Below are 24,744 nucleotides of genomic sequence, written 5' to 3'. Positions count from 1 at the left end.
TTGAAGAAGCGATTGACCCCGAGGGAGTTGGAGGTGGAGGAGCAAAGAGCTCGAGTAGGAAGGTATTTATGAAGTGAGAGTTGCAAGTACTGAGGACCCAGGCCCCAGAAGGCCTTGCGGACAATGCAGAGGGTCTTGAACTTAATTCTTGCAGCCCCTGGGAGCCAATGCAGAGATTTCAGTGCTGGAGAGATACGATCCCTGGGCTTGAGGCCAAGGACAAGTCTCGCAGTCCTGTTCTGGATGAGTTGCAGAGGGAGGAGAGTAGAAGTAGGCAGATTTAGGAAGAGGCTGTTGCAGTAGTCCAGCTCAGTGAGAACCAGCGCTCTAGAGACAGTGAGCTTCTGGGGGAAGGAGAGGAAAGGAAGAATACCTCTGAGGAGGTGCAGTTGGTAGTTTGACTTCTTAGAGACGTCAGGGATGTGAGGAGAAAAGGAGAGTGTGGAGTCAAAGATGACCCCAAGGTTCTTATCCTCACAGGTGGGAGCAGGAAGTGGGGCAAGGGAGGCTGGCCAGAGTGACAGGAAAGGAGGGTGCAGGTGTGCCGATGAGAAGAATCTCCGCCTTACTGACATTAAGGCAGAGGTGGTTGGCGGCACCCCAATGGTTGTGGTTTCAGGAATGAATGGTGCAGTGTTCATTATCAGGCCTTCTTCCAATATCATTTGGGTGTGAACAGACACTGTTCCAGAGGCATAGCCAGGATTATCTAACAAGTGGGACCTGAAGCTAATGTAGTTGGGCCCACCACAGTGACATTAATATCTGTAAATACCCATGCATCAGTGCTGAGTGGGCATTTACAGATTCTCGGTGGGCTTTGCGCGCTCAGGCCATACCCTGTCTGGGGCAAGCCTGTATTCCAGTACTCCTCCTTCCTCCTTCTCCCAGTGTATAATGCCCATATGCACTAGTGCTCTTTGTTGGCCCAACTAAATACCCCGGCTCCTTAATTCAAAGGGCAGGATCTGCTGAGCTTTAATGCACAGCACCACAGTATTCTCTTAGTTTGTTGCATGAAAACATGCTTTATTAATGATTATGATAATGATTATGAGCACAGAAGACTTCAAGACCCATCATACAACTTGTGGTCAATTACACCCAAGTATAACAGCGGATGCTGCACCACTCCTTACACCTGCACTAATAGTAGCCACTCCAAGATTGTAGTGTTAAATACACGTATTATACACCTGTCATATCACAGCTCTTTTTTAGTTTCTCTAAATGTTTCAATTAAAAAAAAATATTGTTGCAAAATGCTTAAATTACCATAAACATATGCTCACTAGTTATACATGAATTTGAGGTAGCAGTATGCTCAACCCAACATTGAACATTTCAGTATGTTAAAATGCTATTTAAATGACAATTATCCCCCTCTGAATTTGATAAGACATACAGAATGCTTTATGTGCTCATAAAATAAGAATCTACATGTGTTGCAGCGGATGATGCTCGGGAAGCTGTTAAACGTGGTGTTAATGGGATTCTGGTATCCAACCATGGAGCAAGGCAACTGGATGGTGTTCCTGCAACTGTGAGTATGAACATAAATACACACACTTTTTAAAGTTCATTACCCCAATTACTATCATAATTTGCTGTGGGCTTGCATTAACTTGGGTAAAATGTGTAATCTGTTTCTTTATTATCAGATTTACCTATTTATATTTACTGGGTTTTGTGACAGGTATACCCAGCAGTCCAAAGTCAAACCGTTTTCAATGTGGCAGGTATCTGCACTTATGGCTGAGCTGGTAATCACGGGCATGGTGAATGATCTATGTATGGCCTGATTGTAGATTGCGGGGCACAGGTGCGCTTGTCCATCAACATCTTTTCTAATGCAGAATAAAGCTCAGGTCTTCTAGAACTGCTCACAAGCTCACATGAGCACCACATGGCTAATCTAATGAAAATAGTATACAGAGGCAAGATATCGGAGTGGATGCCTTCCGTCTTATCAAGATGATAGCAGATCCTTTCTCTTAAACCTTCCAACACAAGAATTCAGCCACTCTAGTGCCGCGGGCCACAGGGTTCATCCCTATCTCCATTCATATTCTTTACATCATCCTCCTTTTCAGGCTGATCGAACAAAGCCATTGCCTCTCAGCTGAACTCTCAGTTGAGGAAGGCTAATTATGGGAGGCGCTCAATATGCCAGGGTCTTCACAGATTCGTTTTTGGAAGTCGATGGTTGAAGGAAGGCAAACAGTTTGAAAATTAACCTGGTAAATACTGAGATTTTGATTGTAGGAAAACCACATGGTGGATTGCCATTCAATCTCTGACCCGCTAAACTAGTAGCATGCCTTCAATTGACCTTCTTGGTTGAGAAACTGAGAGTCCTCGTAGATGCTGATCTAACCGTGGAGTCTCAGGATAGTGTGGTCGATAAGAATGGTGTCTAACTCTGATAGATCTGAAAATATTCTTTGTATTTCCTGACTCTCTAAAATCACTATAGCTCTAGTTCTGTGCACGCCAGATTACTCTAATATTATCTATCCTGGCTTAACACCACACACGCCACCACAGAAACCTGGCTTCATGCCGCAGCAGGTCCCTCTCTAAGCCTCGCGGCTCCAGACAACTACTCCATCCTCAGGGCAGACAGACCTAATGCCCATAGAGGAGGAGTAGCACTTATATTCAAATCCTCGCTCGACATCAGATCTGTGACCTCCCATCCCCTAAATTCCTGTGAACATCTATCCATTAAAATTCAAACCACCCCTAAGAACACTATCACCCTAGAACTAATATACAGACCCCCTGGTCCCATAGGTTCCTTCGAGGAAGATATAACCTCCCTCATAGCTGAAAAATCGAAACCTCTATCACAGAATATTATTCTAGGTGTCTTTAACTTAGGATACAATGACCCCCACAACACTCCAGCATCCTCCCTTGCTAACGCACTCTGCGTACACAACTACATTCAACTCAACACCTTACCTACACATCAGAAAGGCAGAACTTTAGACTGGCTCACTTCGCACAACTTTAACATTATCTACAAGGACCCCCAACCACTTATATGGACTGACCACTTCCTACTCTCATTCGACATTAGCCCCAATAACCCACTCCACACACAGTGTCCACCTGCACCAGCATGTCTGACGAGAAATAAGCGGAACATCACAGCTGAAGACCTCATACCACTGGTTCTACCTACCCTAAACATGATCCCCAACACATCGGACCTCCACTTACTAGTAGACACCTACAATAATGCCATGACCAAAGCTATTGACCTTGTTGCCCCTCTAAAACTACGCAAAGGCAAACCTAAAGCACATCTCAACTCCTGGTACACACCATAACTTACAATACTAAGAAATATAAAGTCCAAATTGGAAACCCTTTGGAAAATGAATCCATCAGAGGAACACAAAATCAATCTCACAAATGCATCCTCCCTTTATAAAAAAGAAATAATTTGCACTAAAAAGGGAGCCTATAATATAAGAATAAGCGATGCTAGTTCCAGTACTAAAGAATTATTCACCATCCTGAAGGAGTTAGAAAACCCCAATCCACCTACGGAGATGACCATGAAGGACCAACTCTGGTGCACTAGTATCCAAGATGCCCTTGCGAACAAAATCATTGGCCTACAAACTAAAATTGAAAATAAAAGACTACAACTGTCTTATAGTAGACCCACCCCTAGCCCCCTATCCCCAGCCTATCCACCACCCCTAACACTAACCATGGCTTCACCTTCAAAAAAGTAATCGTACTTGAAGTGCAAAAAATTATAACATCCCTCAAACCATCAAACTGCAAACGGGACAGCTGCCCCGCACAGATCATAAAAGATGCAGCAAGAGACCTTGCCCCCTTCATTTCTAAGCTCATAAACACTTCATTCTCCACTAATTCGGTACCCAACAACTTGAAACAGTCCTGGGTCCTCCCGCCTCTAAAAAAACAGACCTTGGAACCAACCATCCCCACAAATTACAGGCCTATCACAACCGTTCCGTTCCTGTTAAAAATCCTTGACAGAGTTGCCTACTTGCAAATTCAGCATTACCTAGAGTCCAACCAACTACTCGGATTGCGTCAGTCTGGCTTCCGGCCTCAACATGGAACAGGAACTGCCCTTGTTCTTAAAAGTCAGATTGACAAAATCAAAGATAAGGGCAAGACTGCCATCCTACTCCTCTTAGATCTCTCAGCAGCCTTCGACTTGGTCGACCACAAAATACTCTGCAACCACCTCTCCTCTGCTGCCCACTTTTCCCCCTCTGCTGTCACGTGGATACAGTCCTTCCTGGCCAATAGAACCATGAGAGTCTTCTCTCCTGTGGCAGCAGCAGACCCTATCCCTATCACTTGTGGTGTCCCACAAGGCTCATGTGTTTCACCCACCCTATACAATATCTTTACAAAGCCCCTCTTTGATAAACTGGATCGTCTGGGTGTCACCTACACAAACTATGCGGTTGACACCCAGATACTCCTCACCATTTTGGGCAATTATAATACTGATGTAGCTAGGATCAATGAAATATTCTCCGTCATTCAGGCATGGATGGCCACCCACGGTTTCTGCCTGAATGACGAGAAGACTGAACTGCTCATTGTTGGCTCAACGAACAACTTACAAAAACGAAGTCCCAATTATTCCAACATCACAATTGATGGCAACTCCACCCCGGTCGCCAGAAACGTGAAAACACTTGGTTTCTATCTTGATGCCAAAATTAACCTCACTAAGCAAGTCAACTCGACCGCTTCTGCCACTGCCTACACTGGAAAACTAATCAGAGCCTGTAGACCTTTTCTTTCACCTAACAGTTGCCTCACGCTAGCTAGAGCTCTTATAGAATCTAAGTTAGACTACTGCAACAGCCTCTACTTAGGCGCCAACCAAGCAATAATTAGTTAACTCCAAGTCCTTCAAAATAATGCGCTACGGGCAGCGCTAAACATTCCTAGCCGTGAGCACATCTCGGCCACTAGAACCACATGCAAATGGCTCACCATCCAACATAAAATCGATCTAAAAACACTCTGCCTCACTTACAAAGCTCAACCATCTAGTCCCTCCCTACCTGAATAACAAACTCACCATGAAATCTTCCATCAGAACAACGAGATCTTCCAATACCTTATGTCTCACAGTACCTAGATTTACCTGCAAAAGAGCCGGAGGCTCGAGCTTTACTGTCCTTGCCTCCCAACTCTGGAACGCCCTGCCACTGAATATTAAGTCATCCAAATCCTTCCATTCGTTCAGGAAACTTGCCATCGGGTGGTCAACCTTGAAGTTAGACTTATCTATAAACTGTACTTATTGCACTTGCCTCATCTATGGCATGTTTGATTGCTATTACCTCCACTGCCTGTATATCTTGTATATAACTGTTGTTTACCATGTACTATATCTTGTAACTTGTAATAAGCACCCTTTTACTCCCGGGTCCGGAGCTCTATAGAAATAAAATAAACAAAAAACATACACGGATCCTGTTGAGCCAATTGCAGAGATTACATAAACCAATTGCACACTTTTTGCTGAGGCTGCCAAGTTTTGAGTACTTAACTCCCATGATTCATTCAATGCATTGTCTGCCTGATGAGAGCAGAGTTAATTTTAAATCTCTCTGTATTGTTTTTAGAGCTTGATACTGTGTAGGTTTACGCAATGGAGATTTGGATAAATGCATTGTAATTGTAATTTTTATAGCACCTTTCACCATTGGTATGGTCTCAACAGGCTGTAGGTTGAACGCCTTTGGGTGACCAAAGCACGGGCATGGGAAATTCGTCACAGTAGTTTAGAATGCATGTTTGCATTTTAGCCAAGACAAAGGTAGGTAGGGGTGGCCAAGTCCCTGCTAGCCACCCAAGTTGGGCTGTCATGTATATGGGTGCTGAGAGGTAGTCCGGAGAGTATGCAAGAGCAGGAGAATCATTATGTGTGCAGATAGACCGAATTTAAGAAACATATTCTTTTTTTTTTTATAACTCTGTTTATTGAGTTTAAACAACACAACTTAAAGGAACAAACATGGATGAGACATGAATCATCGGTATGCATAGGATGAAGACAGCATGGCAATAATAACAACTATCATGAGCCCCCCGGGTCAAGGGCCGCGGGACGTCAATAGGTCGAGGCCGGCAAACAGTGTCAACAGTACTACCAGTGTACCCCCACCCGCTGGTCTCAGTGGAGATCTAGCCATTTTCCCCATATGTTTCCAAATTTACGGGGGCAACCCCGTGCGTTATAAATCCGGCGCTCTGTGGCTGCGCACCTGTCCAGTATGTTACTCCAGCGGTTTAGACTCAGTGGGTCGGCGGATCCCCAATTGGCTGCGATAAGTCTTTTGCTTGCCCCCAACGCAATTGCCAGAAACAGTTTCTCATATTTAGATAGATCTACTTCCCCCCCAATGCCCAAGAGTATCATCTTGGGATCCCTAGGGATTGGTGTCGCCAGAGCGGCTGAGATTGTGTTAATACAGTCCACCCAGAAGACCTGTATCACCCGGCAGTCCCATATCATATGGTAGAAGGTGGCGAGTTCGTTTTTGCATCGAATGCAAGTCCCGTCTTCTATTCCACCCCATCTGGCCATTACGGCGCGTGAGTGGTATGAGCGATGGAGGATCCTCAACTGTATTAGTCTGAGCTTGGATTCTATGCCAATTTCCCTGGGGAACATTAGTGCTTCCACCCAATCTTCAGGTTCCAGGGGTCCTACGTCCCTTTCCCACTTTGCTTTGAGCCCGTCAAGCTGTGCCGCCCCGAATGAGTTAAGGGCCTGATAGAGGGTGGAGGTGACCTTAGAGGAGATGCGCTGCGGGAGAACATTGGTCTCAATGGGAGAGCAGGGGGGTATGATCGTCATGTCAGGGAATTGGGTGCGGATGGCGTGGGTCAGTTGCGCATGCCGAAACCGGTCCATGGGTAAAAGGTCGAATTGTTCTCGCATAGTTTCAAAGCCCAGGATGTGCCCCCCTTGTATCACATGTGCTAGTGTGTGTATTCCCTTCGCTTGCCAGTGATCAAAGGAGCCCATTTTCACTATTTCCGGGAGGAGCGCGTTGTGCCATATGGGTTGTGTCAATGTTGGCTGTCCTTTCCAGCCGATTAGCTTGTGCGCGTCCCGCCAGGCGCGCCGGATGTGGTGGGTCATTTTGGGCAGCGCTGGGAGTTGATCGTGGGTGGCATAGAGGATTTGCAGCGGTGTTAATGGGGCCATGGTCTCCAGTTCAATGCGGGTGTGCGGTAGTGTGTGGTCTGCATGCATCCAATCATTCACCACCCCTATCTGTGTGGCCAGGTAATAAGTGCGTATGCAGGGTAACCCGATGCCTCCCTCCCATACTGATCTCTGGAGCGTATCAAGGGCGATCCTGGATTGTTTCCCACCCCATAGCCGTGTGCGCAGGTTCTTGTCAATGAGTGCGAAGATTTCTCGAGGGATGGGGAATGGGGCATTCTGGAGGACATATAACAGTCTGGGGAGGGTCATCATTTTGAATAGTGCGGCGCGGCCCATTAGCGACAGAGGGAGTGATTGCCAGTGGGGGGTGTCTCTATTAAACCGGTCAATTACTGGTTGAAGGTTAAGTTGGAGGAACCTTTCGAGTGTCGGATCAAGCCGTATACCGAGGTATTTAAGTTCCCTAATAGAGACGTGGTATGGACAGGTCTCCGGGATCGCAGGCTCGCCACCCTGAATCGGGAAGAAGATGGTTTTGGCATCATTGACCTTTAGGCCCGCAAAGCACTGATATTCTCTGAGGATGAGGGAGACAGCCGGGCACGAGATGCTCGGGTTGCTGAGGTATATGAGCAGGTCATCCGCATAGAGTGAGAGGCGATCTTCTCCCCCTCCTGGCCAAGCAAAACCGGTCCAGTTGGTGCTAGCTCTAAGTTCAATTGCTAGCGGTTCGATGGCCAGGAGGAAGAGGAGTGGAGATAGCGGGCATCCCTGTCTCGTACCCCGGCCCAAGGGAAACGATTTTGAGGATCTGCCGTTGACCCTCACCGTGGCCTCCGGGGATGCATATAGAAGTTTAACCCATGATATAAATGTCTGCCCCAGGTTCATCCTAGCCATGATCTCCCACAGGGCATCCCATCCCACAGAGTCAAACGCTTTCTCAAAGTCCACCGCCAGGAGGGCGAGTGGGGCTGGTATTTCCTTTGCCCTGGACAGTGACAACTGGACTCTGCGTAAGTTCATTCGGGTTGATTTATTGGGCATGAAGCCGCATTGGTCTGGGTGGACAACGGTCTCAATAACCTGCAGTAGTCTGTTAGCAAGTGTTCTGGCGAGGACCTTTGCTTCGCCGTTAATCAGGGATATTGGGCGGTAGGAGGCGCATTCGTCCGGAGGCTTCCCAGGCTTGTGTATAACTACTATGCATGCCTTCCTGAGGTCTGGGGGGAGTGCTCCTAGTTCCCTGCTGCGTAGGAACATGCGGTGCATGTGGGTAGTTAGCATGCCACCAAGGTATTTCCATGTCTCTGTCGGGAACCCATTGGGGCCCGGGGTTTTCCCGGGTTGGAGCTGTGCCAGCGCCTCTTGCACCTCGGTATCAGTGATGTCCGCATTCAGGAGATCCGACTGGTGCTGGGGGAGCATCGGGATCTCAATTCGGTCGAGGTATCGTGAGGGTTCAATTGACGGGTTCTCGGTGGGTGGGGAATAGAGATGTTTGTAGTAGGCGGCGAATGCCTCCACTATGTCAGAGACCTCTGTCAACAGTGTTCCATCTTGAGATCTGATGGCCCTTACGTGTCCCCTGCTTTGTTCGAGTCTCTCCAACCAGGCCAGAGTCTTGTTAGCTTTGTCGCCCCGTTCATATATTTGGCTCCGAACTAATTGGTGCGCAGTCCGTGCGTTATCTAGTGATAGATTACTGAGGGCGTCTTGTGCCGTGAGCATCGCCTCCTTTGCTTCTTGGGTGCTTTGAATTAGGATTTGTCGTTCACACTCCAAGACGCGTGCTTCTGCTTTTCTGACCTCCCGGACTTGGCGTTGTTGGTAGGCGGAGACCGCTGAGATAGCCTCCCCCCGAAGGACTGTCTTGTACGCCTCCCAGATCGAGATCGGGCAGTCCACGGAGCCCTCGTTGAGTTCAAAGTATTCCACAGTCTTTTTTTCCAGCTCCTCAGCAATTTCCGGGAGACGCAGATGATATGTGTTTAGGCGCCAGTTACGATCTGGGCGGCGGCAGGAGTTTTTGATGGTTAGAAGGAGCGGAGAGTGGTCTGAAATTCACCTTGCAAGGAATTCAGCGTCGAGAAGCCTGTGGTCTATGTTGCGGGGGACGAAAGCATAATCAATCCTGGAGAACGATTTATGGACACCCGAATAGAAGGAAAAGCCTGTCTCGTCTCCATGAAGTGAGCGCCATGTGTCCGTTAGTCCCATGGCCTCGGCGAATGCAGCGAGCGGTGTGGAGGTGGGGCGTGTTCCAGATCTCCTATGGGTTCTATCGGCTGCGATGTCCATAACTTCATTAAAGTCCCCTCCAATCACCCACGCATCGGCTTCTTCTGCCAGGAGCAAACACTGTAGTTCGGAGAGCAGTTCTTTCGTCAGCGTGGGGGGGGCATAAACTGCTGCCAGGCCCCATTTCTCACCCCAGATGTCCGCTAGCAACACCTCATAGCGGCCCCGGGGGTCTATCCTGGCCTTCCTAACCTGGAGAGGGACACGCTTGTGAATGAGTATCATTGTGCCCCTGGCACCTTTCGTGAATCCGGCATGGTAAGTGTGCGAGTAGTTGGATCTTTTGAAGAAGTTGGTGTTTGTACCTATCAAGTGTGTTTCGTTTAAGAGGGCAATGTCTGGCGAATGTCGGTTCAGGTACTGGAGTACCAGCCTGCGCTTTATGCTGGAGCCGAGGCCGTTGACGTTCCAGGACAGTATGGTTACCTTGTTGGGGTGCATCTTATCTGCGTGAGTCCTTCTGGTGGGGCGTCTGGCAGGATGAGTGGCATTTGCACTTTTTTGGGGGCGTGTGTCTGTATCTTCTTAGGGGAGACCTCCAGGGGCCTTTCCGTACTGAAATGCTTGATGACCGGCAGACCATCGCGTCCACGGTCCCGACCAAGGAGAGTGCATGTTAACCCTGCCTACATTTGTCTGCTTCCAGCCTTTTTGTCTCGTGAATACGTTTCCTTAGGTCCCAAAAATTCCCCCCACCCTGTACTTCCCCCCTTACTGGGAGCACCTGTCGCCCAAACATTAAACTTTAAACTTATAACTTGGTGAACTGCAACTTCCTCGGGAAGATCCGAACTCGGATGGTAACCACTGCAGGATCACCCGGACTGCGCTTGGGACTGCGGTGCCTAGACGGTGGCGGCCGCAATAATGTAGTTGCCGTCGTATCCCATGGCGAGTTCAGTTCTATGGTGCCCAGGCCTCATCCGTTCCCTGTGGTATTTTTGGGGGAGCGCTGTGGCGATTCGGTTTCCGAGACTGTCTGAGTGTGGGGTGGCGAGTTCTGGCCAGGTCCGGGTTTGCGAACAGACTGTCCAGAGGGCGGGCGTCGGGCCGCAGGCCCGTTGAGGATTTGCGTTTCAAGCCAGTCCCATGCTTCTTTGGGGTTGTGAAATAGGTGGGTTGTGCCCTCATAGTGAAGAAACATATTCTTGAACATTTTATGAGCTCAGCCACATTCCTGTTATTTGTTGTCCCAAAATAACTTTAATATGCCTATGTGCCCATAGTCTCTCAATAGTGTTGTCACTTCCTGAAACCCATTCCCAAATTCCCTAGAGAGTCACAGAGCACCACTTTCTGTTTAGAAGACCCCTAAAACATTTTTTCATCAATTATAATTTCATTGGAACATCTTGCTGCTACTTAATTTCTGGTCAACTAGCACTAGAAAGTCACCATCTGATTTCTCAATGTGCTAAATAAAATCTGTGAAATGCATAGGCATACAAGTAAACCATAGATCATGAGTTACAGGCAGGTCTTGATCGACCACAGAAAATGTATGCCATTGGAGCAACATTAAAAAGTAAGAATGGTAACCTCATAGGTGTAACCACTAACTACATCATTCTTTTGCCGTTTTGCTAATAATATCTAAAAAACTATCTGGCTCATTACGAGCATGCCAGTCTGGAAAAAGGTGCTGGTAACAAAGGCTACCGGCACCTTTTCCAGACCGGCCTACTCTGCGTCTGCTGGTAAGGGCAGTAAACTACTGGCAGGCCTGACCTGCTGGTAGTTCAGGCCCCTACCGTCAGATTATTCACTGAAGCACTGGCACCATTAACAACTGTGCCGGTGCTTCAGTGGTTCCCATCCCATGGAGTCCTATGGGATTCCATGGGAATAGGAACTTACCATTTCTCTGCCGCCGGTAATATCCCGGTAATACTGGTATATTGGACGTCGGAAAATGTAATCTGAGGTTGCCGGTAAGCTGCCGGTGCTAGTGGCAGCTCACTGGCAACCACGTAATGAAGCCCTATGGGCCCATTCCCTGCTTCAGCAGTAATACAAAAATAGTTAAACATGCCAAATATAGTCACCTTGCTATTAAAGATGGAATTGCAAATACTGCTGCTTGTATTCCAAAGGAAGATGGCCAATGGTAAATATCGATGAATTTACAAGGTCAAAAATCACCTCGAAAATCCATGCCAGAGGTGGAGGTAATAAAATAATAAAATTCTGTTAAGTTTTAAAATATTTTATTATAGTGTACCTTTTATTATACCAGTATTTGCCACTGGCAGTATTCCCTTGGAAGGGTGATGGCAATATTTACCAATAAGGGCTGTAAAATGGTGTGGACAAAAAAAGGCAGTGTTTATAAAAGGCTGCCTCTTTTTTGCCATTGCAGCAGGTGGATTAGTAGTAAGTCGTCATGAGAGGCCCACAGAGGACGTGCAAAAGTGAGGCAAGAAAGGCAGAGCCGACTGGGTGAAAAGACTGCAGAGGCGACAACGCAGCCAGCTAAGAGGAGAGGGTAGGAGAGTAGAATGAGATGAGAGAACAGGTTGGGCTGGAGAAAGAAGAACTGTGAGGAGTTAGAAGGCAAGAACATGTGAGCGGGAAGAAGAGAAGATGCGAGAGAGACAGAAGACAAATAGATAAAACATAAATGTGAAGGACGGAATCATAGAGGTGCTGCCTCTACCCCTGAGGCTGCTGCGTGCCACTCACCACAGGGCTCCCTAGTCCTGACCCGACCCTCCCCAGCTGCATCTCTCTCCCTCCCCACAGGAGAACCGCTCTGGCCACTCCACCAAAGCCCTTCTTCTCCTGAAGAATTATTAAAGTGGTGTCCCACTGTCCAGAAGCCCGACACCTGCTAATCCCGAGCGCCTGAGACACGATGCTCTGAGCAGGCCAGGTAAATTGAAACCCAGCGATCTCACAGACTCCCATCTTCATCCAATATTGCAACAGAGTTCATCAGAAAAGCAGCATGTCCCGTGCACATGAATTAAATCTGCACCATCTGCAACAGATCTGCATGACAAACGTTTCATAATTATTTTTGAAAGGGGGCACCAACATTTCGACTGCCTATGGGCCTCACAAGGTTTAATTCAGCAGTGGTTGTGAGCCATGGGTGAGGGGGAGAGGAGGATAAGAGAAAAGGGATGAGAAAGGGCTAAGTGGTAGTGTGGGGGTGGAGGGAAAATATGACTTTTATTTTAGTTTAGCATGAGGCAGTGTAGAGCGAATCGGTGACTGGAGGGGTGAAGAAAAGTAACAAGAAGAATACCAGAGTATTATCAGCGATGAGGCAATAGTTAAACCTAAGGAGTAAATGAGTTTAGGGAGTGGGGAGGTGCATAAGGTGAACAGGAGTGGGCCTATTACTGATCCTTGAGGAACTGGAAGGAGCTGCTGCACTCCTTTGAGATAGAGAAGAAACCTTCATAGCGAAAATAGGACACCTTGTTGGGTGTGGTGCCCTAGGAATCCAGGAGGAAGAGAGTTTGATGGAGAGAGGAATGGCCTAAGAGACCAAGATCACTCCAATTCCCAAAGACAATGCCCTCAGTCAGTGTGAAGAAGCACATATGCTCTCCAATACCAAGAGAGCTGCTTTTTAAGATGAATTTGACTGAAGGGAACAAAATAAAGGAGATGGATATTAAAGAGTGACAGGAGATAAGGTGTCAAAGAATCTGCAACACATGGGTTTGAGCTTAGAGCATAAAGGGAAGAAGGATGATTCTGTAATGGAAGCACACTTTGTGTGTTCTGTGCCATGGACATGTAACGCTCACCTGGTTCCCACGGAGGCGCGGGCGTGGTCTGGACGGCAGTGGTCTCTTTGAAGGAGATGTTCAGCACCCTGAAGATGGAGTGGGCTGGGTTCCCAAATATGGCTTGTCTGTCTCGGATGAATACCCTTCTGTGAGCGAAAAGGAAGGGTTAAAACTCTGCGGGTTTTGTGTTGATCTCCCGCTCCCCTTCTCACCCTCCTTGCAACCCTTCTGTAATTCCCTGTGGAGACTCACCTTAGGGATTGAGGAGGCGAGCTCTCCATCCTGCTTCTGATGCAGGGGCGCGTTGGGATCCAGTTACGTCACTGGATAGTAAGTTCGAGTTCGCTTGTCTGTTCCGGTAAGTACCGTAAATGTTTATGGCAAGCTTGAGTCTAAACTGTTCCTCTTCTCTTTTGCAGGTAATGGAAGACTCCGGGCTGAGGGCGGTTTCCGTCGAAAACCTGATTTCAGGTGAGTTTTGGTGTAGGCCCACTACTGTCTTTTCCTGTCTCTTTTTCCTTAGGGGCCGGAGTTCGAGAAAACCAAAGAAATGGAGCCGGCACGAAGCAGAAGCTGAGTCCGACCTGTAAGCAGGTAAGTTTTAAATAGTTTGTTTGCTACGATTCTTGCATTCACTAATGTGATGTTTGCTTTTTCCCCATAGGGGCCGGGGTGCTGAAATGCCCAAGGAATGGCATTGACCCGAAGGTAAGAAGAATTAGCTTGGCAGGTAAGTGCTTCTTGTTTATTTTCCCTTTCTCACCTTGCTTTCTTCTCTTCGTCTCCCCGTAGGTGCTGGAATGCTGCAGGAGATCGGATGGGCGTCGCAGAGCCGAAGGCACCACGTGCAGGTAAGAGAAGTGCGCCGAGATGTATGCGACACGGTGAGTATTTAAAATTATGTCTTTTTGTAGGAACGTTGGCGCGCTGAATCTGGAATGCAGCTTTAACAGGTAAGGTTTGTTTTCACCTGTTTCTTCTTCCCTTTTCTATCCTTAGGTGTTTCCAGGATGCTGGCAGGCGTGGTCGAGGACTGGAGCAGGAGCAGTCACGGTGAGCATCCAGATGCTATGAGCAGAACAACGCAAAGCGTGGTTTGCTGTCTGGGCGTGGCTTAAATAGCCTTTCAAGTAGTCCCAGGTATGTATCCTTCCACTGAAGGTATGTATCCTGCCACCAGCCACACCCGTGTGGTTAAGTAGTTCCTTTTTCATCTGGAAGTTGTAGAATGATCTGCCAGGTAAGGAAATTGCAGCATGGTCTGCCAGGTAAGTTTGCACCAAACACTATTCCTTCCATATCTTGTATGAGCCTGGCGCCGATGGTGCCAGGACTGTTATCCCTTATGAGCCTGACGCCAACGGCGCCAGGACTGAGTCCAAAGAGCCCCTATCTGGGGGGGCTGGGACTTCCCTAGTATACATGTTGCCTGCCTCTGAGGGTGCCGGGCCCTGTCTGGTTCCTTGGAGGTAGGCATCATGACAGGACATCAGTTGTAGACAAATGGCACAGAGATATGTATGTGAAGCAGTCTATTGTGTGTGGTGCCCTGGAAAGAGGGATTTTTAGAGACCATGATCACTGCAGTAGACTGTAGGGAGACAGACATTGCCGTGTTCCATTTCATTGACAGTAGAGCACATGTTTGTCTAGCGACCCTCCCTGAAATGTCCACAAAAATCTGCCATGAATCTCTGAATACCATGATGGTAGGAAGCAGTTTTTCTGTTTAAAATAAAGAGTATTTGTATTTGAAGGATTGCGTGAGCATTCGGCAGGCTTGGAAACATGGTGATGTTGCTGTTGGACGATGCTTTAAAGCCCAGTGGGACTGGGACAGTGATGCCCTCACACCAGGCAATGACTGGCTGGAGCCTCTGGAAGTTTGGTAAACCGCGTGGTATTCTGCCTGAAATACAACGGATTCTGACCCAGCCAAAAGGACATTTCAGAAGCACTACCATTTTTTTTAACTAAATCTTGTGTTATGACCACAGGACAGTAGACCTTTGGGCTTGGGTTCCCAGCTGTCAATGCCATGGTTGAATCCAGTTGTGTGCGAGAAAGGGGGATCCACTGGCTGCAATGACCTGAACCCTGATATAACCAGATTAGATTATCTCGTGCCTTCCTCTCCCTCACATCCTCTGTTTCTTCCTTTTCTCGCTGTCTCTGGTAGCATAACATTACCAGCACCTTGGAACACTAAAGTGTCAGTGAGTGCTGAGACGGACACGGATCTTCAGTTCACGCTTTGGGAGAGTTGGAAACATTCATTCCCAAAAATGTGAACATAATTACGTTTTTTTAGAGTCTAAACATTTACACGTGTAATACCGAATACCTTGTTAAATGCTGTATGGGTTGGAATGTTTTGCACACTATAAATACTATAACAACCAATTGTATCAGGGCAATGAAACATGCGCTCAGTCTATTTCTGCACCAAGGAAAAGTGTGCCTGGGCCCTATTAAGGCATATACATTCCAATAGCTCTATTGCAAACGTGTCCTATTGCAAAACGCATGGATCCATCCAACACATTTTCCAACAGGGCAATGTTTGCCCAAGTCTTAGAATCTGTCCTTGCATGAATGCAACGTTTCTGTGATCTGTCCGAGGTTCACATGAATCGCAAACACGAGCACACTTTGTGAAGAAAGGCACTAAGGCACACATTCAAAGGACACCGTGGCTTGCAGTGCCACGTTAATATCAATTAGAGGCTCTCGTATTGGAAATGATGTTTTAAACAAACCACCGTCTGTGTAAGCCTTTGACTTTTTGGGCTCTTATTTTACATTTTTTTGTATGGCATTAAGTCCATAACAAGGGACATAAACGAAGTATTGGCAGTGATTGAGCCTCTCGGGCATCGCTGTGCCCTACCACCTTTTATCCCCTTTGTCTCAAATCTCATTCCCTTAATTTTTGCAGTCCCTAGAACAGTTGAACCCATGTTCAGACTCACAACTAAAATGTGGCAGTCCCAGAGGCTGGTTATCCTCAAGCTTTTCTTCTAGCCTAATGTATGGGAAAAGGTGGAGAGAATCCCTGTTTTCTTGTATCCCTATTTTTTTGCAGACTGCCCTTTCTTGTCTCTGCTCAATTCACCATTTGATTGGTCGCTTTCCACCTCTAACACTGATAAGAAACGGAGTGTGCATCCTTTTGTTTTGAGAACTTGCTCACACTCCTCACATGGTTAATTTGTATGCAAATAGTTGTCTTGTATATCTCCGTATAAAGATACAAGACCAAGGCGCAGTTTTGCAGATGACTGTGAGCCTTTTAGTGGTAAAGCAGAGGATGCCTTCAGGTAGGAGGCCATTGTAATAAGACTGATACTGAGTTACATATAGACCATGAGAACAGAGACATTTTGTTCTGGTTTCATTAGACAACCATTTATGTGGTTATACATGGCTAACACACGTGATGATTATGATTTTGTTGTCAAACCAACATGGTGCAAAGACGACTCTCCTAGGCGGAGTGCAAGTGCTGACTGCTCTTTGCTCCCAGTAGTGTCTGGCCACCGTCGGTTGCTCGTGGTCACTGACCACTGTGACTCTGTTCCAAGGTGCACCACTCCTCTAACAGTACGTGGCTTGTTGACTATGACACCCACACATTGTGATTGGCCACATCTCAAGACACACTACGGCACAGGAATTCTCAATTTCTGCCACCAACCTGTTCCAACCAACACATCCTCACACTATAGGTCAATGAGCCTCCTCTCTGGATACAGATACCTTAAACCCCAGTGACACAACACATCTACAAACACTCCTGAACAAAGAATACAGGCAATCCTAAAACACACACACCAACACAGTCTTGCATATTCCCACAGTTACTGCTAACGAGCCCCATTTGGTTAGCAGAAACACAACTGTTTGGGTCTCAAAAGCATCAAGAGAGCATACAAATGGCAGGAGAAGACTGTATAAGACTCAATGTCATAGCAATATTGTGCACATCCAATGTAAGTATATGCTTACAGTGCCAATACTGGTATCTATTGGCACCATGACATTGCCTCTTTTAACAACTGGGTCCACACCGCATCCACTGCCCACCTAACCTGAGACTAACGATCTGCTCTGCTCTGTTTCCTCCCAGGATTGTGTGTAGATCCCTTACCACCAACTTGACCATCCACAACCTCCCCATAAGCTACCTGCTCCCTTGTATTGATCCTTTGTGATCTACTGGCCTCTGCCATGTAGCTCCCTCCTATGTACTGTGTCACAGTTCATTACACAGCACACACCAGCCAGGGAACTCCTTCCCCTACAGTGAATGTGGTGCACAATAAAACGCTTTTTATTTTGACTATACTATGGATAGTTTTTGAGTAGGCCTCCAACCTGTCTCGCACCTAACCTCCACCAGCACCCTGTGTCATAATGGACTAGGAACCAGGCTGGTGTGTTTTAACAAGATAATTTATTCATTTATTATTCAATGTAAATGAGGATAATCAAAATACAACAGCCACCAAAATTGTGGCAACACAAATGCAATAATCCTATCTAGAGTAACCAGGTTGAAATAGACTGAAATAGACTGTTACACTTGCTTTTGTTTTAATGGCAAAACAGGAAAATAACAATTCTGCACAAAGTGATAGCACCTACAGTTAAGCACTCCCTCCTGCAACACTCACACCCAAACATCTATTGGAATTGATTCCTTTGAATGGAAGGCAGTGGCAAGGAGTAGGAATATAGGGAGAAAATCGGTTTTGGGGTGAAGCCCAACATCACAATTTGGGAAGCCATCAAAGAAAGGGAAAAATCTGTTTTTGGAGCAAAATGGAAGAATGTATTTTTAATTATTTCTCACAACTGCTAGGGGACAGAATAGAAGACCATTTGTACTGCTTACATTTAGGAGACAGGCAACGTTTTAGAGAATACTAATCAGCACAACAGGGAAAATAGAAATGAAGTAGGAAAATCGTTTTTTGGGAGAAAGGATATGCAAAGGGAAAATACAGTGGCAAATGGAGATTTTTTTACACTGAGGCTTATAATGACAGGCAACTCAGGAAAGGGGTTTAGCTCACAAACATAAAATCAGTGTTGGTTCAGGCTGACAGATGCAAAGAGGAATGGCACTGGCAAATGAAAATTCACTTAGCAGGGTATAATTTAAATACAGAGATACATTCGTTTTTCAGCTCACAAGGGGATTGATTCTTTTGAGCAACACTTTAATGACTATAACAATTAACAAAAACACTTGGAAAAAGATTGTTGGTTTCAAACTCCACCAATCCTGATCCTGTGAAATTCAATGGGGGAATTCATTGATTTACTTACAAAAATATTAAAGATTTACACAGAAAAATTAGGGGTATTTCAATGGGAATATGCTAACATACACAGGCAAACAAAAAATTCTTCTATGGGGAGATGACTGAACTACACTAGCCACTGGGGTTTTCAATGGGGAAATATTGGATGCACTGCTACACAATGAAAGGCTTATGCAATTTATGGCTGGGGTTATTTCTACTTACATAGCAAGCCCGTGTTTAAGTTTCAGGAAAGCCAGCTGCATCTCAGGACACTCTGTAAATGTAGGGCAGTGGGTCTGGTCACTCCACTCTCAAAGATGGTAAGATTCAGCAGCCTTCACTCCGTCCTCTTTTTCCTCTCTCCCTGTTTTTTTCTGTCTCTGAGTACTAGTACGGCCCCCCTTATATAGCAGAAATTACAACACACATTTTACAATTTTTAGAAAGTTCCCTGCAATAATCCCTGCCGCTAGGATTGGACAGTTACCCTCTCTCTGTGTCTCCAGTCAGGATTGGTTTAGGGGTTGGAAGCACCATCTGTCTTTTCCCATTTGTCACTCTCCTTGGTTCTCGTTTCAACTTTTTGGCAAAAGCTAGTTATGTGTCACAGCTTCATAACTGTAATAACAACTGCCATAAGAAACATATATTCAGTTTTAGCTGATCATGGAGAATAAGATAAGCCGGCCGACAAATCCGTACGATGTAGCATGGCCATGTGTCACAGTTTTGTCATTTTCATAAAATGTACAACAGTTATGAATTTTCCACCTTTTCACCCATTCTCACATTTGTAACATGTTCAGATGAGCCAGGAACATAGTCTAACTGGCCATAAAAGTTCCCAGAGTCACAGGTAGATGCATTTTAGAGAAATTGCATAAAAATTAAATTAATCCTCAATCTGATTTCTGCGCAAAATGCCTAAAAATTAAATAGTTTTTTATATTAATGATGAGTGTTTCTGTTAGCACATTGGATGGCTGCTTCATCCCCCACAGCCATCTTTTCCACTGGGCCAGCCTGTGACGAGAGATTTTTATGAGTCTCTTTGAACTTAGTGTGTACTCTTTGAAGTGGGTGCAACAAGGAGTCACACCTTTTAGTGATGCTTCAGCCCAGGATGGCCTTCTCTTAAAGTCCTGCTTACCTGCCAGCAAGTCTGTAGAATAATGAATTGACGCATTCCACAGCATCACATTTTATTGTGGGGTTGCTAGATGGGAGGTGTGACATCTAGCTGGAGTGGAGCTTTTCTTTGTGAAGTTTTTGCACCCAGCCAGAACAGGTTTTTCCAGAAGTAAGTGTCACTTCAAATTTCACTGGAGTTTTGTGGGTGAAACATACATACATTGCTTTGGTCAACCCACACATCCTGTTCTGCTTTCCTGACATTGTTCAGTCAACAGTGATATCTTTTTCATTGTGGCTTTTTAAAGCCTTTTTTTATTTACAAGCACATGGGCAAGCCGTTTTTGAGTCCAATGTTTAAAAATCCTGTTTTCCATGTCACAGGATTCTTTGATTACTCCTTCTTATGTGAATTAAACTGCTGTTTGTCTATGGATAATGACAGGTAGGCCCCTTTCCCCATGGTTCTTTCACTTTACATGAACAACAAAAGAAAAAGCCAGCACATTTTAGTTGCAGTGTTTAAATGCTTGCCATTCCTGTGACAGGGACAGCAAAAGCCAGGCCATTTTTGGTTGCAGTGTTTAAATGGCTGTTAATTATGTGAAAGGGACTTCTGTTTGGGGCCTTTAAATGCACCCCACAACAGCAAAGCACTCTGTTGCTTCCCAAAGCTACGAATATGCTCAGTGAATATGCTAATTATAATAATGACAATGAGAGGGGCAAAATTGGCATTATTGACCACAACCTGTATTATTACAGAAGCAATATTGGGTTACATTGGTACAGTCTGTCTTCTTATAGTGGCAGTACAGGCATTATTGGCACATTTAACATGAGTATATTCTTACAGTGGCATGGTACTGCCATATATTTTGGGCAAAGGTATAATGAGCATTCAGTTGGCAGTTCTGGCCTATAGTGTGGCCTATATGAAATATGTTTTACTCGGGATGCTAGCATATATTGGGGGCACAGGCATCATGACAATTTAATTCATCAGCCCCTCAGATGGCTCAGCGGGTTAAACACTTGCTGCTGTGATATATGTTTGACCTGCAGGTCACAGGTTCACATACCAGCAATGCCAACTCAGACTTTTCAATCCTCTGTGGTTGATAAATTGGTACCAGTTTCAATTTGGTAATAATAGTAATGTATGTTAATATGTCCTATGTAAAGGGCTTTAGATTAAAGTGCGATAAAACAAAAACTATTTATTATTATCAAGCTCCTGTTTACGTTTGACTTAGCATATACTGGATTTTGTATGTGTTACTAGTATTGTTAACAAAGAGTGTTCTGTAAAATGCATAATTTTAACCTAAACTTAAACATTTTCTCATGACCAATTTGGAGTTTCCTTTTTTAATCTCAATATCAGCATCAGACTTGGAGTGAGGTTTAGCTCACCAACAGAACCAACTAGTTTAGCCTCTATAGTTACTATATTCTTCTGATGATAGTTATGGTAAAAAAATGGCAATCAGCAGCTACACTGGGGGAGTAACAAGGCTATAAAGCAACACATCCAAAGATCCCTGAAAGATCTCTGAAAGCCCAGGGAATCAAGACAAGTAAGGAATTAGCTAAGGAATAGCTGCATGCTCCCAAATATGTACTGAACAGTGTTAGGTCAAAAGGAAGATTTTGATAGCTGATTTTGATAGCTTTACATAGTTGGACTCGGTCAGAGGCACACAATTACCAACAGCAATGTGCTACAATTCATGACAAAACTGAACACATCTTTAAGAACATTTGCAAACAGTGCATTTTAAAGCACACTTGGTCAGTAACATTAGTCAAAACCATCCGCTGCACAGTGAAGCAACTCATCAAACTTGTCTGCTTTAGCCCAAAAGATAGGCCAACAATAGCAAGCAGTAAAAATCCTTACAGTCTGTCCTTATAGGCCAGTCTAATGATGTGTCTTTAATTAAGAAACGAGCTAACCAAAATGCAAACATATTGACTATATTGATGAATGCTCAGCTGTAATCTTTGCATTCTTGGTGAATCTATAGTTGATGATAAAGAGATACAAACTCCCATTAGGCATTCTATCAAAGGTTTCTATGTTCTATAAATGTCTTTACCGTTAATATCAATAACACAGATGATTTGCTGGGGTTTCATCTGGAATTGTGCGAACACTTGGAATATGGAAAACATTTAGATTTTTGACAAATATTTGTGCTAATGCAAATCTCCTATCCCCTATGAAGACGTACGTGCAATAATAAGATGTAAAGAGATGTTAGAATATGTTGAGGATTAAGTATTGTTGGCAGACTTATTTTTGTGTGAAATAGAAGTAGGACGTTTGGCAGATTATTCTGCTCTGGATATTGCTCTTCCTAGTTATCGAATGGAATTGGTATCCCCCGATCCTCGAACTAGACTAGTTTAGAGATGAAACCTAAATGAGTGGGTTCCTAAATGGTAGGAAGTAGATCTGGGGAGAATACACAGCGATGGAATCAGACACCGAAAAATCACTGCAGGTGTTAAGAGGTCTAAAACTAACATCAATAGGTATACCACCTTTGGACACATTGGCCCTCATTCCGAGTTTGGAGGTAATCATGGCGCTATTAGCGCCATGACTACCTCCAATACCGGTACCGAGTCCGGCCTGGTTCAATGGGGACTTACCGGTCTGTTCCGACCTTCGCGGGACTGGTAAGTCCCCATTGAAAAAGCCATTCCCCATTCCCTTTGAGCCCCCATAGGGCTCAATGGGAAGGCGCTAATAACGGTACATCAAATTGTGGTACCGTTATTGGCTCTGATTTCCCTTAGCGGGTCCCGTACTTAACGCCTGGTAAAACCAGGCGTTTAGGAAGAGACCCGCTAAGGGAACTCGTAGTAGGGCACAAAGGGATTACCGGCACCAATGTCCTTAACGCTGCCCGGTATCCCTTTGCGCCCTACTTGTAATGAGGCCCATTTTCTTTTTTTCACTGATATATGCCAAATGGAAGAATTCAGTGAAGACATATAAGTTACAGTACTTTTGGTGCTCTCTTTACTCACACATTTAGCGTCGTATTGGTCAATCAGGTAATGATGTAAGCTCCAATCATCTATTTTTCCTGCCGTGGATGCATCTTTCTTGGGCAGAAGCAGTTGTGGCATTTTCACAGGACAGATATCCCATTATAAGTGTGTGGTGAATTGAGTGCCCCCCAAAAATCTTATTTACTGATATAAAAATGTCTAGTTTATAAAATGGGCTGATGGATAATTGCGTTCATGATCTATACTATGTCTAAATATATAGACTTAGAATACACATTGACGATCCAATGGTTGTTTATAAACTATGGAAATCCTTCCTAAACTATCTGAGATATGTCAAAAAAGGATCCTCATTATGGGTATGCTGGTGCAGAATTATTGTGCAGGTAACTCCATTTAGCTAGGAGCTGGAGGTAATTCTGGCACGCCACCCCACCATCAAATACTGGCAAATCCCCGTAGGAAGTCCTAGAGCACTCCTTGGAATGGGGATTTACTGCCCTTACCGGCACCTGTAATCTACTGGTAATTCCGGCAGACCAGGCACTGGTTATGGTTTAGCATTTGGTGGTATCCAGCTGGATTTACCAGCGTGATACGACCAAACATATAATGAGGCCCAGGTACTGCTGACCACTGCTCGTCTGCCAGATCCTTGCATTTGCTAACAGTCCAAACAAGCTTGCCACACTTTGCTCATTGCACTTCACTTCTATTCCACATTTAAGCATTGAAATAAGTCATGAGCAGTGAGTTTTAATGGGATCATGATGTGTTGATGTTGTAATGCCTTAGGGTAATTTGTGGCATTAACCTTTGCAGAACAATTGGAAATGATGAGTTTTTAATGACTTATTCATGATGTACATTATTCTATTTTATTTTTGGGGTGAATTTAGATCGACGTCTTGTCTGAAATTGTTGAAGCCGTTGAAGGGAAAGTGGAAGTATTGCTGGATGGTGGAGTTCGAAAGGGCACTGACGTCTTGAAAGCTTTAGCCCTTGGTGCCAAGGCTGTCTTCATAGGAAGACCCATACTCTGGGGGTTGGCCTATCAGGTAATTTGGCAAATGTGTGGATACACAATTTGAAATATTTATTTAAATGTTTGTTGTGGTAAGCATATTATGTTTTACATGTAGGGTGAAGCAGGCGTACATGACGTTCTCCAAATGCTGATGGAAGAATTTAGACTAGCTATGGCTCTAGCAGGTGAGAACATGAACATTCTCTTTTGGAAAAACTGTCCTCTCAAGCAAGATCACGGTGGAGCTCCTGTTCCAATGAGCCTTAACGTGAACAAAAGGCGTAAAAGCCTTTGAGCACGGCATTAACACTGTCCATTCACACCAGAGCTCATTTTAAATCTTATGTATGGCAGAGAGGAGGGGTAGTACACAACTTGTGTTTCTGCCACCTTTCTCCCACTCACAATACGAATGCTCCAGCATTGGCACTGGGATGGATTTTCATGCCGGCGAGAATATTTGAGATCTCTATGGAGTCCGCCTGTTGTATTCAACAGCATAAAGCAGGCAGAATGCATAGGGATAAAATGGCAGGCAGTGTGTACGATTACAATTAAACTCTGCCCGAAATGCTTGCATGTCAGACAGGATTTAATTATAATTGTGAACACTGCTTAACATGTGTGCATGGTAAACAGTGTATAGAAGATCATTCTTGGCCATTCTGCAGTTAGAATCAAACCAACCCTTGTTTAAATATATTTTGTTGTTTGGGTTTATGGCTAGAACAAGTTGAGACAGAAAAGGTGGATAGGATGGAAGATGGAACAGTGTCTTCCTCCAGCAGTGCCAAAAATAATAGGCGATTAGGGCCTAGTACTTGTTGATGTATTGTAGATGGTTTATTTACATAAGACCATTTCAGCCATTTGTTAGAATTTCAAGTTATTTCCACGTCCAGTAAAGGGGGGACCCTAGTTCTACTGTCATCCCTTGCTTGCGTAAGTACCATCTTTAAAGCATGTTGGCCGCTAAATACATCAGGTAATACCAGAAACAGT

The 24,744-nt window shown here is 45.1% G+C and overlaps 1 protein-coding gene across 2 annotated transcripts in view; it reads left to right on the top strand.

Moving 5' to 3' along the window:
• The window catches only part of HAO1 (hydroxyacid oxidase 1), a 411,308-nt gene that overhangs the window by 341,686 nt on the left and 44,878 nt on the right, over positions 1 to 24,744 (top strand). Inside the window, exons 5-7 of one of the 2 annotated variants that reach the window (XM_069608280.1) lie at positions 1,452 to 1,543; positions 23,615 to 23,773; positions 23,858 to 23,927. In XM_069608280.1, the coding sequence (XP_069464381.1) occupies positions 1,452 to 1,543; positions 23,615 to 23,773; positions 23,858 to 23,927 (321 nt within the window). The remainder of the gene's footprint in view (positions 1 to 1,451; positions 1,544 to 23,614; positions 23,774 to 23,857; positions 23,928 to 24,744) is intronic. The other variant, XM_069608281.1, reaches the window with a different exon arrangement.

Source organism: Ambystoma mexicanum, chromosome 4q, assembly GCF_040938575.1.
Source record: "Ambystoma mexicanum isolate Mex_15411 chromosome 4q, UKY_AmexF1_1, whole genome shotgun sequence".
Lineage (NCBI taxonomy): Eukaryota > Metazoa > Chordata > Amphibia > Caudata > Ambystomatidae > Ambystoma > Ambystoma mexicanum.
This window is presented reverse-complemented; position numbering and strand designations above follow the sequence as displayed.